Here is a 13,256-nt window from a genome sequence, read left to right on the forward strand (position 1 = left end):
CTCTCATGTCTGCCTCCTACCACTTCAGAAGCCACTCTGGTCAGGCTTCACCACATTTCCAAAGAGGATAAACTTTTGGAAACAGAGCTTCAGGCCTCTGGGTGGGCATTTCCCAATGCAGCTGTTTGCTGACATTTGCTGGAGAATGTTACAGTCCTGGAGCCTAAAAACACTGAGGACTTGTTTTTTGACCATTTTTCAACAAGCACACTTAGCGTTTACAACATTCAACACGTGGGAAGACGCATCAAGCTATTATGTTTGTATTACACTCTGGAAAGTGGAAGCTAACAAGCTAAGTTAGGCTAGCTAGCTTCCACTCAGGAAGTCGAAGCTATACAGCTTAGCTTGCTAACGTTAGCACTGATCATCCCACTGATAATACTTTTTGTTCATGGTATTTCAACACTTGCTGAGTCATCGGCAGCTCCCCCCTCACACAGTGTTGTGTTCACCCCTCATTACACAAAAGGAATGGTTGCTAGTTAGCATTAGCGCCATTTCTTTGATGGGTCCAGTTGTGGTGATGACAAATGCCCACTCTGTAAGATTTTGCCAAGAGGTCGGTATCGACATTGTCAAGTCAGAACTAAAAATGCACCCCCCCCATGAAACAATAAGGTAGTGGGCGCTATCAGAGCAGAAGAATTCAACTTTAAAAAAATATATATTTTTGTAAAATACTAAATACTAAAAAACAGAACAAACGCATGAGTACCTACTTTTTTTTATAGCAAAAATAAATTAATTTCTTTTCAATTTGAACTGCTCCAATATGTGCGCACTGGAAGTGGCACTTTAATGAAAACACCTTGCAGAATGTATTTGCAGACTGAATTTAACGTTTTCACACACAACCACACCAGAGTAGTGTAGAAAGATTTTGGTTATCATAGGACAACAGTGCGTGTCTCTCTGTTCTCTGTCGCTTTCAGACAGCAGTTGAGAGCTCTAGCTTCCTCACTTCCCTCACCCCAGTGGAAAGAGTTGTGGTTAGTCAGGGGTTCCTATGCAGATGAAACGGTAAGATACAAAACATGACTGAGCTTAAGCTTTTGCTTTCTGAAAAAAAACTGTGTGTTCAGAGGGGTGAAAGTAAGGTGAATAAGATCACGGCAGATAAACCCAACGATAGTCTGCAAGATTTGTTTTAAAAAGACTGAATCAGATTATTATCAAAGAATTGAAATAAACAAAAAAAGTGTTTAAACAAATGCATTTAAACTATCATCAAAAAGCAAGTGCATCACACAACTAGATGTTGGTAGCAATAGGAAGCACATGGCTTTACTTGACTTAATCTACAGAGCTTCAAACAAAAAAAAAAAAATCATGTGCACTAGCCTCAAGGTTTGTGTTCACGGTCCCATGACAACACTTGAAGCTGTAGAAACACGTGCCGGGCCTGGGACAATACTACATCCACTGTGCTACTGATGTAGCAAACTTCATCTGATAACATATGCTGCAGTGGTAACAGCTGTAGTGTAACATATAAAGAAGTGCACTTAAAAAGGTGGAATGTGTAAGATCTAGCCAGAAATTTTATTTAGAATATTCCAAAAAACAATTGTTAACAACAGAATATGACATGTGTGTTGCACAGGTATCTGCTGAAATCATAGACTGTATGCAAGAAGTGGACGTAGTCATAGTGACATCACCCATTGGTTTGTGGGCTGCCGTTTTGAATCCTCGAGTTTGGAGATTTCGCTATCGCCATCTTGGATTACGGCCGTCGCCATGTTGTGTTTTTTTGCAGTCAATGAATGGAAGTTACTATATTTGGAATGCGGAGGAGTGACGTAGAGACGCTGTATACGGCTCTGGTAGCAGCAGCAACCTGTCAATCACAGTAAGCCACGCCCTAAAGCATGCCCTGCTTTATGGTCTATTTGACTCTAAATGGACCATCATTTACTAAATGAACATCATGCTGTATTGAAGAAGACTTGAAACTAGAGATTGAGACCATAAACTCATGTTTACAATGTTTACTAAGGTAATAAAATAATCAAGTGAGAAGTAGAGTCATTTTCTCATAGACTTCTATACAATTGGACTTCTTTTTGCAACCAGAGGAGTCAGTAGAGAGGATTCTGTTTTAAGACACTTCCGCACCGGATTCACTCGGCAGACCCGGAAGGTTGCTGTCTAGCTGAAATGAGCATGCTAGCCAGCCAGCTCCGGCCTATTGACAGGCGATATTGTATAGCGCTTCTTAACGGGGGCGATACCAGAACATGCTGGAAGCAATATTTTTTTTAAGGGGTTGAGGGCGTTTTTGTGTGTCTGTTATTTAATGCCAATTTAGTCATTCGACTGCACTTTTTCAAAATGTTATCATTACACCTGCTTTTACCACCGCTCATCTGAAGCTTCTTTTTGACGAGGATTTCCCTGCTTTTCATTGACTACGTTTACATGCACCAAATTTGCCCTTATACCGAAAAAGAAAATATTCCTACTAAGCTGTTTATGTGGTTGATGAATATTCAATTCAATTCAATTTATTTTGTGTAGCCCAAAATCCCAAGCCGCTTTCATAAACTTTGTCTCGTGCAGAGAGAGTCCCAACGGTCTGTCAGACGGTCTGAAGGGAATACTACCATTGCAGCAGAGTGCAGAGCAATAACGTAATGCACAGCAGACTTTAGGGCACGTAGATTATTTTCGTGAAAATATCATGACTTTATTCTCGTAACACTACAAATTTCTTTCTCCAAATATTACAACTTGTCAGAGAACACAGATATGCGGGATGTGTTTTGAACGTGCAAAAGATTTTAGACATTAGCAGGAATCTTGCGGAAACACATATGAGCTAATTTTACAGAGTTTATAAATTAATTAAAATTAATAAATGCATCATTGAGGTGAGTAACCACGTTTAAAGAGGCTCCCCCAAACAAAAGACCCCAAAAGAGAGGATGGAGTCAATCAATCATGCATACCATATATATTTCAAATTAATACAGAATGCCTGATAACTTTAAAATATTAAATATATACTTATTATTATTATATCGTTATGTTTTGAATTGTCACCTCCTGCCTGAATTTAGTGTTTTCCTTTAGAGAAATAAAAGCATTTCTACCATAAATTGGTGCATTAAAAATTCACATTTGCTCCCTGGGAAACTAATAATGTTATTCCAGCTGTCCAGTTTAATCAAATTTGTTATTTTGCACTCAATTACATGCTTCCTTTAGTGATACAACACAGAATAATAATCACCACAAATATTCAGGAGAGGCAATTAGCCTCTATTTGCATTGATAGGGAGGCAAAAAAGGTTGAGCACCACTGCGATAGTGAGTCACTGTAGATTTTCAGCAGTTTGCGTATTCTTGACCTGCTATTAGATAGCAATTGGCTTGTTTTTTAAATAACTGATGATGACTGTAGATTTAGATTGTATGGACCCAGAAGTAGACGGACTGAAAAAGTGTTGATCGGTGGGGAGGAGGGTGGCAAGAGGTGAAATGTTATTTGTTTAGAGAGAATGTGGCCAGGCATTATACTCATTGCACCTTTAAGGCTGGATTGTCCCTTCAGCATATTCTCAATTTGTATGTATTTGGAAAAAAGAAAAAGCTAAATAATATTCGATGCCACATATTAATTACATTCCGGCTTATTGAATTCAAACAATGACTTTTCAATTTACTCATCACATGTTTAAAAGCATTAACAACCATTTATTTTAAGGTTTGCGTCAGCACACTGCGGTACCGTCTACAGTCAGGAGCTCTGACGTCACTCTGTAGCCGCGTCCTGCAGTGGTTCATGTCCCGTACCGTTTTACGAGCCGACCGACAAACACTGCAGGAGCAAACACTACATCCTGTAAACGATGCGTTTAATTCCATCATTTGAAGTAGGAGCTTCCCATTTCGGCGGCTGTGAACTGGCCATGTGGAGCATCACGAGACAGACCCCAATATCTAACCTGTTGGACTGACATTGTTGCATATTTTCGGGCTGGTCGCTGCATCTCTTACCTGGTAAAACTCCCTCAGCCATGTCTTCTGTAGATTGTCGGGCTGGAAAGAGAAGAAAGAAGAGATGTTAGTGACGTCACTATCCTTATTTTGCTGTCATCGTTCACGTCTAAACTCAGACATAAAAAAGATTTCATATCTATCTAATATATGTACAACCACGTGTTGTTCTCCATGCATCCACTGACAGGAAGTTGTCATCCTCCAATTACAGCATCTTTCCCTCGGGGTCACCAATCAGGTAATCCTTCTTTTGCTCTGCCTGTGTCCATCATTCCCTCTCTCTCTCCTCCACTCTAAAAGGCTATCCCTTAGACCTGGACTCTATTTAATTCGTGCAGTGGAAACGGAGACCGGGCCCTGGGCAGTCTACCATTTAAGGAGAGATCTCCCTATGTCGATAACTAGGTCTGATGAACTGCTCTGCGTGCATGTGTGTGTTGGAAAGAAACAAAACTAGTCTATAATAAGAATACACAAGGAATGTGCGGGCTCTGTGGGTATCTGTAGTAAAGCCCCAATGTAATACAGAAGTAGGTGTCGTCTCCTTAAATAGCAAACCAAATACCTCGTCACCATGACAACCGTTTCTAAAAATCGTTTGACAATATCTTAACATTGCTAACTTTCACTCTGACGTTGCACTTGCACACATGGTATACTTGAAGATGAACAGGTGTATAAATAAGACGTATTTGTCCTGTAAATGTAAATAAAGTGTGATGACTGTTTGAGCATAACTGTCAATACGTCAGAGTCAGACGAACCTACAGAGGGAATTGACCTTTTGCCAAGCCACGCCCCCCTGCTTCTCCGTCAAGCTGTCAGAGCTACCATGGAGCCCACACTGTCACTAACTGCACTTGCTGAATAAATACAACATTTTTGGAAAAACAAAAAAATGATTTCAGAGAAAGGCAGACCAATATGCATTTGAAGGATGTACCGAGGATGTCAAACTGATTCAGAAGTGAAAACAGGCTAAAAATATTTTAAAAATAGAAGATAAAACATACAGATTACAGTGTAAAAGTAAACCATCACATCACCTGGTGATCGAGAAGGAAGATAATGAAATTACGGAACAACACTGTTGCTGTAAAGCCGGGTAGGTCTTAAAACAAAAGCAGCGTGCTTTTACATTCAGTGTACCTTCAGTAGCTAGTGTAGCATAGAAGTGCTAATGCTAGTTATTGATGTGCTAACGCTCTCTGCTAACATTTGCGCCAAAGGAGTATCACTATTACACAACGTTTAACCTTGACAAGCTCCAAATCCACAAAACAATCTGAAACCATTGCATGAGAGCCTATGAAACGGAGCTTGACCCTCATCAGGACTGGCTGTTGCTACACTATGATTGGCCGGTCTGCGTTCAAGGGGAGGGACTTAGTTAAGGGTCAATTGAAGGGGAGCAAGTTATCTAACAAAGCTAACTTCAGGCAAAGCTGTTTATTTACCAGGTTTCGTTCCTTTGGGAGACACACGAGTGATGTCATCAGTCGCTGAGGTCAGTTGCAAATAAACGTACATTTATATCTTCATGAGAACAAGGAAAGACTCATAATTATAATCTTTGCGTGTCATGCACTATATGATTTTATCTGCCGCCTGTCAACACCATTTGGCCCAGACTGCAACGGTCCAGATCCAACTCCTGATTGGTCATCACGCCCAAATCCTATTCATAATTGGCTCGACAGTGAGTGTCCCCGCCTTAAGTGTACTCCGCAAAATTAACTATTTCCTTTATTATCAAGGTAGAAATTAATGGCAGAAAATTGTGTTCAAATTACTCCTGTGAAGAACCTGATTAAGATCTTATACCTGATATAAAGTGACATGTTCAGGGGGCACCTAAATGTCTCAAGACTTACCAAGTGTGTGTGTGTGTGTGTGTGTGTGTGTGTGTGTGTGTGTGTGTGTGTGTGTGTGTGTACACACCGCGGTCCCAGCCTCAGCCAGATCAGACAGAGCACAGGTCTATATAAGGACATAAGCACTGGACCTTGTCATTAGTCACATGGATGGAGGAAGAGAAAATGAGAGCGAGACGGAGGAACAGAAAGGTTCAGACCAAGGGAGTTGCCACCTGACCATCCTGGTACTCGTGTAAACGGTCACACGCAGTCACAAGCTTGCATCGACGGGTCAGACTCAACGCCGTTGGTGGCAGAGGGCGCAGCCAAATACGTTTCTGTGCGTGTCTCTGGGATCCCAGTGACGGTACCATCCAGTAAAATCATAGCCCTTGACGAATCGCGCAGATATTTTTAGCATTTTCCATTGGTCCTTTCTCCCAGGACCGCCGTTAGCTGCGCTCTGATTTTTCAAAGGTTTCCTGTGTGTCACACAAGACACTCACGGGGTGCGATGAATTGAATCTCTTTAAAAAAAAAAAAAAAATCAAAGTGGACTCTAGCGTCAGGGGGTGACAGGAGGGGTGACTGTGGAAATGAGCCAATTAAACCGCAGCGCTGACAGTTTTAACAAACAAGTCTTTGGAGTCTCTCATCTGGGGAATAGGTGTCCTAGATCAACTCCACGTCGAGCGGAGAAAGCAACAGCAACTCGCTCCTGTAGATATTCATCAGGGACTTTCTGGAGCACTCAAATTTAGGTTGACCCCGTCTCTGATGAACAGATGTTGCCCCCCCCCCGGAGAGACACTCTAATAGTGGAAGGGAAGGGAGGGGGAGCCAAGTCTATATCTGTAGTCGCGGAAAGTTAATTTGCAGTTTAATTAGAAAAGGGGGGTTATACCGGCAGAAAGGTAAAAAATAAACCCAAACCCTCCCCAGCCTCTCCTCCTCCGCCTCCTCTGGCACTTTCACTCGCTCAGCTCAGTTCCACCTCCTCTCTCTGCTTTGCCCATGCCTCTGTTTCCATCAGTCCATGGCCTACTTTTGAGACAGCGTGGGGAACTAAAAAGACTCTGCTTGGAAATCTATTTAAAATGCCAGCCCTCAAAAATAAAAAGTAGAGCTGCGAAGCATCAATTCTAGATAAAACGGTGGGATGATGAAACCTGCCCCGCTGTCCATTCGGTTGCATCCACTCCTATAAGAAAATCAGGTCGATGAGAGTCAAATTTTTTTTGAGAACAAACTCGCCGAACGAATCCTACTTCCAAATCGTCTTCTATCCGGGACAACATCACAGCGTTGGGTGTCGGTGCGACCATCTTTTGAGGAGATGCCCAATCTTTGAATTTAACAAATACAATGCAAAGCGTCGTAGCCGCGGGGCGTGCTGGGTGGAAGTGAAATTATTGTACGATGCGAACAACCATGGACTGAAAAAAACAACAAAGTGGACACACCTACATGCAACTTCTGAGTGTTTATCCAAATCACAAAAAAAATAAATTCTCACTTGAACCTAAAAAGGGTCAAGCAATGCAGGTAGGTTATGTGATGGCAACAAATGAAATGTGTACTGCCCAATGCAGTGGAGGAGGCAGACCTTGCTGGAACTACTTTCTAAAGCATAGTCATCTTGAAATGTACGGACTGTGTGCAGAGGTTATAACTTCTCAAACATAAGCTTCACAAGCAGGAAAGAAAGCTAAAGTATCTGTATGACTGAACACCACGAGACAGATGTGTTTTTTGTGCGTTTGATTTGAGTGAAGGGACTCTAACCCAAACCACATAGTGTCTCTCTGTGGAAAGGAAGTGAGGAGCTAAAGTAGTCTGTACTCTAAATGCTCTCTCTCTCTCTCTCTCTCTCTCTCTCTCTCTCTCTCTCTGTCTCTCTCTCTCTCACACACACACACAGAAACATGAAGCGCCAAGAGTAGAGCCGAGGTCACGACCTTCAGGCCGCCGCGGAGCCTCAGAGGTCGCGACCTGAAGTGCCCGTGCTGCTCTTCCCCTCAGTGAGGCTTTTCTTTGGCTAACAGAGCCTTAGCATTCCTCCAACCCGTCTCGGTATTAACAGCAGTCCGTTTTAAAACAGGCTGGTCGGGAAATGACGTCACGGGCCGTCCCGTTCAACACCCCTACGGTGATCTGCTGGGAACACATGGCCACCACATGGGCGTCCCTCCTTCCTCCAAATACTCCTCACGCCTCTTGGCCTAAATTTCAACGACAATATTTTCTTTGGTTTGTGCCGATTTCTGGGTTTGTCCGTCCTCTTTGTTTTTTCTTTTTCTTCATACCTCTTAGCAATTCTTCCAAATTCCCCCCCACAAGCGCTTACCAGCTCTCAGAGCAGAACAGCATGGGGCAAGAGAAACACGGCGGCACGCAACCTCCGTAATTGAGAAGAGGGGAGGGTGAGATGAAGAGTCTTAAGAAAAGCAACGGTTGCTTGGTTACACCTGGCACTAATAAGCAGACACACACAGGTCTAACAGAAATAAAAGCCGCATTGGCGGTACAGCATATAAACCAAGGTAGAGAACAGCTCGGCTCTGATGTGGTTATCTCTGTCTTTGTGTCGGTGCGCTGATCGAATTGAACAACAAATCCGTGTGAAATCGGCAGAACGGGGAGCTAGTTAACGTCAGCCGTTATTAGCAGCCGGCGGGCAGCACATTCCTGCTCGGCTAAGTAACGGAGCTAACGGCTAACGTTAAAGGAGGTTGCATTGAGTTACATTTTGATGCGTTCAGGCTCTGTTCATAAAAATCAGTATCGGGCAAAGGTCATTTATAAAAGCAAATGTAATCTTGTAAAATTGAGTTTTTGGCAAGAAACTTGAATAAATTAATAAATAGATAAGGAATTATGACCCGTTTAACCTCCTAACACTAGCTCTAAGCAGCTTATAATACATTACATTATTACTAATGCCAAATATTTAATTAAAGATACAATCATTTATTTCTGAGTAGTTAGAATTATATGTTGCGTGTGCAAACAACCACTACAAATGAAGGTAAATGGGTAACATTTAGAAAAATTGACAGTTAACAGCAACTTCGAGACGGTTGTGAAAAAAAGTTGGTCCAGAGAAACCCTGAATGAAACCCTGAATGTAATAATTTATTGTCTAAAAAAAGAAAACCAATTTTCTAGGTATATTTACTGTTGCTCCTGTGCAATGGCACGCTGGTTTGAATGACGTGGGCGGACGAAGAGCATTTGTGAATGGAAACAGCTGAAGGCTGAAATATCTGAGCCAATATTCAACACAACACAAAACAAAGCAACGGGGAGGAAAACCATCGTGTACAATCCAATGACAGTGAAATTTAGATTAAAAGTGCAGTCTAGTTTTTGGTGTGTGTGATTCAGACATTGGCAGTGCCATCACGCTCTGCCCATCCAGCGCAGCCTTTCTGTTTTTAATGAAGCAGTCCGTCTTACCTAATTATATCATCTAGAACGTCTTGTGACTTTCACAGAACCCGATCACCCTTTCAAGCGAGCAATCAACGAGTCACGTCCCATTTGAGCAGACAAACTATGAGCCAGGCTTGACAAGAAGAAATGGAAGCTTTCTTTTTTTTTTTCACCCCAAATCATATCCACCTCATCTGCCGTGCAAAATGAGGGAATGAATCCGCGAATGGCTTTCGCTATCAGGAAGGCTTGGAACCCTTCTCCAAGCAACCGCAGCTCACAAAAAAAAAAAAATGTTCTAAGACAATCCCTTCACTGCTTTGATGTCGCTCCAAGCTCAACTGAATGTAGCCATTAAGTCTTAATAGCAGGACTTCGTATCCAGCGCAAACAAGCCGATCAATAACAACAACAAGCTGCTAGAAGACAAAACCTAGATAATAGATGTTCAAGAAGACAACAGCGGCCTTTGTCCTACCCTCTTGGCATGAGTGTGTGTGTGTGTGTGTGTGTGTGTGTGTGTGTGTGTGTGTGTGTGTGTGTGTGTGTGTGTGTGTGTGTGTGTGTGTGCGTGTTGACGGACTGTTAGAAAGGAGGTTATTGGCTTTCAGTGGGAGCTACCTAAAAATACCCGTCCTTGATGGAAGCCATTGACTGAGGGAGGGGATCTGAGGAAGGAGAGCAGCTGGAGAATCAGCAGGGGGATCACTTGATTTGGCTGCCCTTACCCCCCCCCTTTCGACAGGTCACCGCCGACTCTCCTCCACAGTCGCTCGGCGGAGGAGAGTCCCCTCAGTGTTTTATGTAACTCCACATCAAAAGAGGCTCATTACGGCATTAATTAGACACTGAACTAGAACCTGGGCTGGCTCTGGGGGGATGTGTCTTCATCCTTCTAGAAGACGGTGAGGTATGGGGGCTTCAAACGAGTCGATCAGCGCCTGAAACTCCCATTTGAACCACTATTGCGTCTATATGCCAGTTGAACATCAAAGGAAAGAATAAAAGGGTGGGGAAAACATGATGCGGTATTTAGTTTTGTTTCATGTATTCATTTGGGGGAAGATGACAGTTTCTCGGGTCCACACAGGTCTGATGTTTTCCTCTGGTGCTACTTACAGTATAATGGATGTTTTATACAATTTGCTAATGCTGCCTGTCTGGAGGAAAACCCTAAAACATAAAGCGACTTAAAGCTACGAAGAGGAACTTTAATTTTTTTTGCGGTCCCTCTGGACGAAGGTGAAGTGTTTCCAAGAACCAGAATCCCTTTAGAAAACACTTTAATTTTACTGCAGCAGGCTGGGAGACTCCAGCCCAACGCTCGGTTCTGGTTCTCTCCGGCGGACCCAGTAAAACATCCTCCTCCCGCCAGAACCTGCATGATTTTGTCTGTTTTGGGGCGGAATCTGACCCGGTGGCACCGATGACAAGCATTAAGAAACTATATAGAAATAGACAATGTTCATACTTATGACGGTCAAACAGAGGCATCAATGTTAATTTGACACTGTTTCATAACCTGTTAAAAGTGTCTTACAGTAACTTTAACTTACTGAGCTGCTTTTCAGCATTTAGTAGCACCTGAGCGTTTTTTATCTCACGATTTTTTTTTATCTAAAAAGAAGAAACCACAACTAAATAATGACCGTTTAAGGTTTGTTTTGGTTTCGGTTTAGTTATGTCTCTAGTGCTCTTGGACGAAAACATGAGACCCTAGATTTTCGCCCGTTTGTGATGCGCATTGAAGTGAATATGCTGTAAAATCAATCAACAGGGATTTGGACAATTATATAATGTATTAACGTACCAAACATTTAATTTGCTCTCCTTAAAGCCACCAGACTCCAGTCAGTCAGACAACATAAATTTGACCTTGCTGACTGCATGAAAAACACACTCGACAGAAACAAAATAAAACACACATTTTTGAGCTGGTTTTCCAGTGTTTTTTAAAAAAAAAACTGCATAGACGGTCTAATTTCTGGTGGAAAAGGGGTATAGGGATTTAGAGTTCTTCTTGTTATTTACCTGCCCAATGTATGCTGGGAAAGCATCAACATCATCATGGTGTGGAGAAGCATCAGAGGATGAGTCCTGAGCGCGAATATGCTAACGTTTTGTTGCCACTACCATCGAGTGTGGATGTAAACTACTATTATATCAATAATTTCACACTGAGAATGTAGCTCAAAGTGCTTCACATGCAGACAGGAATAGTACATACTCAGCATAAACAGGGCGGTACAGCTGCAGGGTGAAGTGGAGTAATAATAGTGGGAAAACAGACAAAAAGTATTCAAACAACACCCGCCCCCCTTTAGTGAGAATCAACACTGCAATCAGTTGTGATTTGTGTAGAGTGTCATCAGAAGACAGGAAGTGATAGCGCCCCGAGCAACCGCAGCCTTTTGCTCGCTGCATGAGACTGCGGCACGCACAGAGCACACACAGTCTGGATGGAGTGTGTTGTTGGGGGTGATGCCGTACTGTAAAAAGATAACGCTGCAGTGCTTCAGCAGAATCAAGGACATTCATAGTGATCTTGGAAATGACTTTCTCTGTGAAAGTCACCGTGGAAAGAACCCAAAGGCTGCATCGCTATCTGAGCAGAGCGAGCTCTCCCACTCACACCTCTGCCGTGCGTTACTCAGCACAGATCTCCCTGCAGCAACACGACGCACGGAGCTGCTGTACTGCACTCCAGCAGCTCTCTAGTGAGAAGCCACGGACGGGCACCCTGAACATCAAGTGGTCACTAATTCAACGTGATCTTGATTTAGCCGGGCTTAGATTCATGTTTGATTTCATCACAGATGCTTAATAAAACCACGTACTTTATGTAGCAAAGAATGACGCACCACACTCAGGATAACTATGGACCGTTAACTTTGTTGCACAGATACAAATCAAAGTAAGATAAAACTGCAATAAAGTGCATGCAGCCTTGTTTCCTTGTTGTATAGTACCTGCTCTGTGAAATGAGGCTTAACAGACGACTGTGTAGTGATTTTTCAAATCTCTCCTCTTGGATTTGAGATGCAAAAAAACGCACCAAAGGCCCTCAGGGTGAAAGGCGTTGGCTTCAGGGATCCTGCATCATTATCGTTCAAAAGCGACAGCCTACATCAACCGTAGTGTGTTACACTGACAGCAGCTGGGACACAAATACCTACAACAGCCCGTGGTCTGTGAGAAATAGCTAATGTAGCTTTACCTGCACTATAGTGATTTGGAAAAGAGCCAAACCTACATTTATATTTGCATTTGTGTGAGTGTAAAGGTCAGGCGTGTGCAGCGCTCCACAAAAACCAGGACATGTCTCCGAGAGACGCCTAAAAAAATAAAAAATCAGCTGGGGTTGTGTCAAGCCCCTGGAGATTGTCAAGAACAAGAGCCAAAGTCTATCTTTAAACTGTCAAACAGGCACCACTGGTGTCTATGAATGGGGCTGAGGAACAGAGGCTGCAGTGGCCTGATTGGATCCATAAAGGTTGTGATTTATTTTAATAGGATCAATCACGCAGAAGAGTTTCACAACGTCCCAAAAAATATGCTCAGTGAACGGTACAGTGCGATATAACCAACCAAAGCTAAATGTTATTAGGTTTACGATGTTTTCAAGTTTACTTCTTTCCACGATGATCTCAGTGACACACTATGAATCACCAAATCTGGTCCGCTAAAAAGCCTGTGTCGCTGTATAAAAGACGTGGTACAGAATGACGGGGAGATACTGTAAACCACAACACAGAGAGAGAGAGAGAGAGAGAGAGAGAGAGAGAGAGAGAGAGAGAGAGAGAGAGAGAGAGAGAGAGAGAGAGAGAGAGAGAGAGAACGTCACCCCAGGCCCCAGCGCACCGCAATTAAGAGCCACAAATGAAGCAGAGATAAGAGGCCGTCCACCACAAACTGTGATCAGAGAGCTGCATTCTAGACCTCTACTGTTCTAGTCGT

The 13,256-nt window shown here is 42.8% G+C and overlaps 1 protein-coding gene across 2 annotated transcripts in view; it reads right to left on the minus strand.

The window, feature by feature from the left end:
* Positions 1-13,256, minus strand: part of LOC137884760 (inositol polyphosphate-5-phosphatase A) — a 139,553-nt gene that overhangs the window by 99,975 nt on the left and 26,322 nt on the right. For both annotated transcript variants that reach the window (XM_068726764.1, XM_068726771.1), the window contains exon 2: positions 4,006-4,047. In XM_068726764.1, coding sequence (XP_068582865.1) covers positions 4,006-4,047 — 42 coding nt within the window. The remainder of the gene's footprint in view (positions 1-4,005; positions 4,048-13,256) is intronic.

This window comes from Cebidichthys violaceus, unplaced genomic scaffold (genome assembly GCF_023349555.1).
Source record: "Cebidichthys violaceus isolate CVI_PGR_0920_01 unplaced genomic scaffold, fCebVio1.0.p SCAF_10, whole genome shotgun sequence".
In the NCBI taxonomy this organism is placed as follows: Eukaryota; Metazoa; Chordata; class Actinopteri; order Perciformes; family Stichaeidae; genus Cebidichthys; species Cebidichthys violaceus.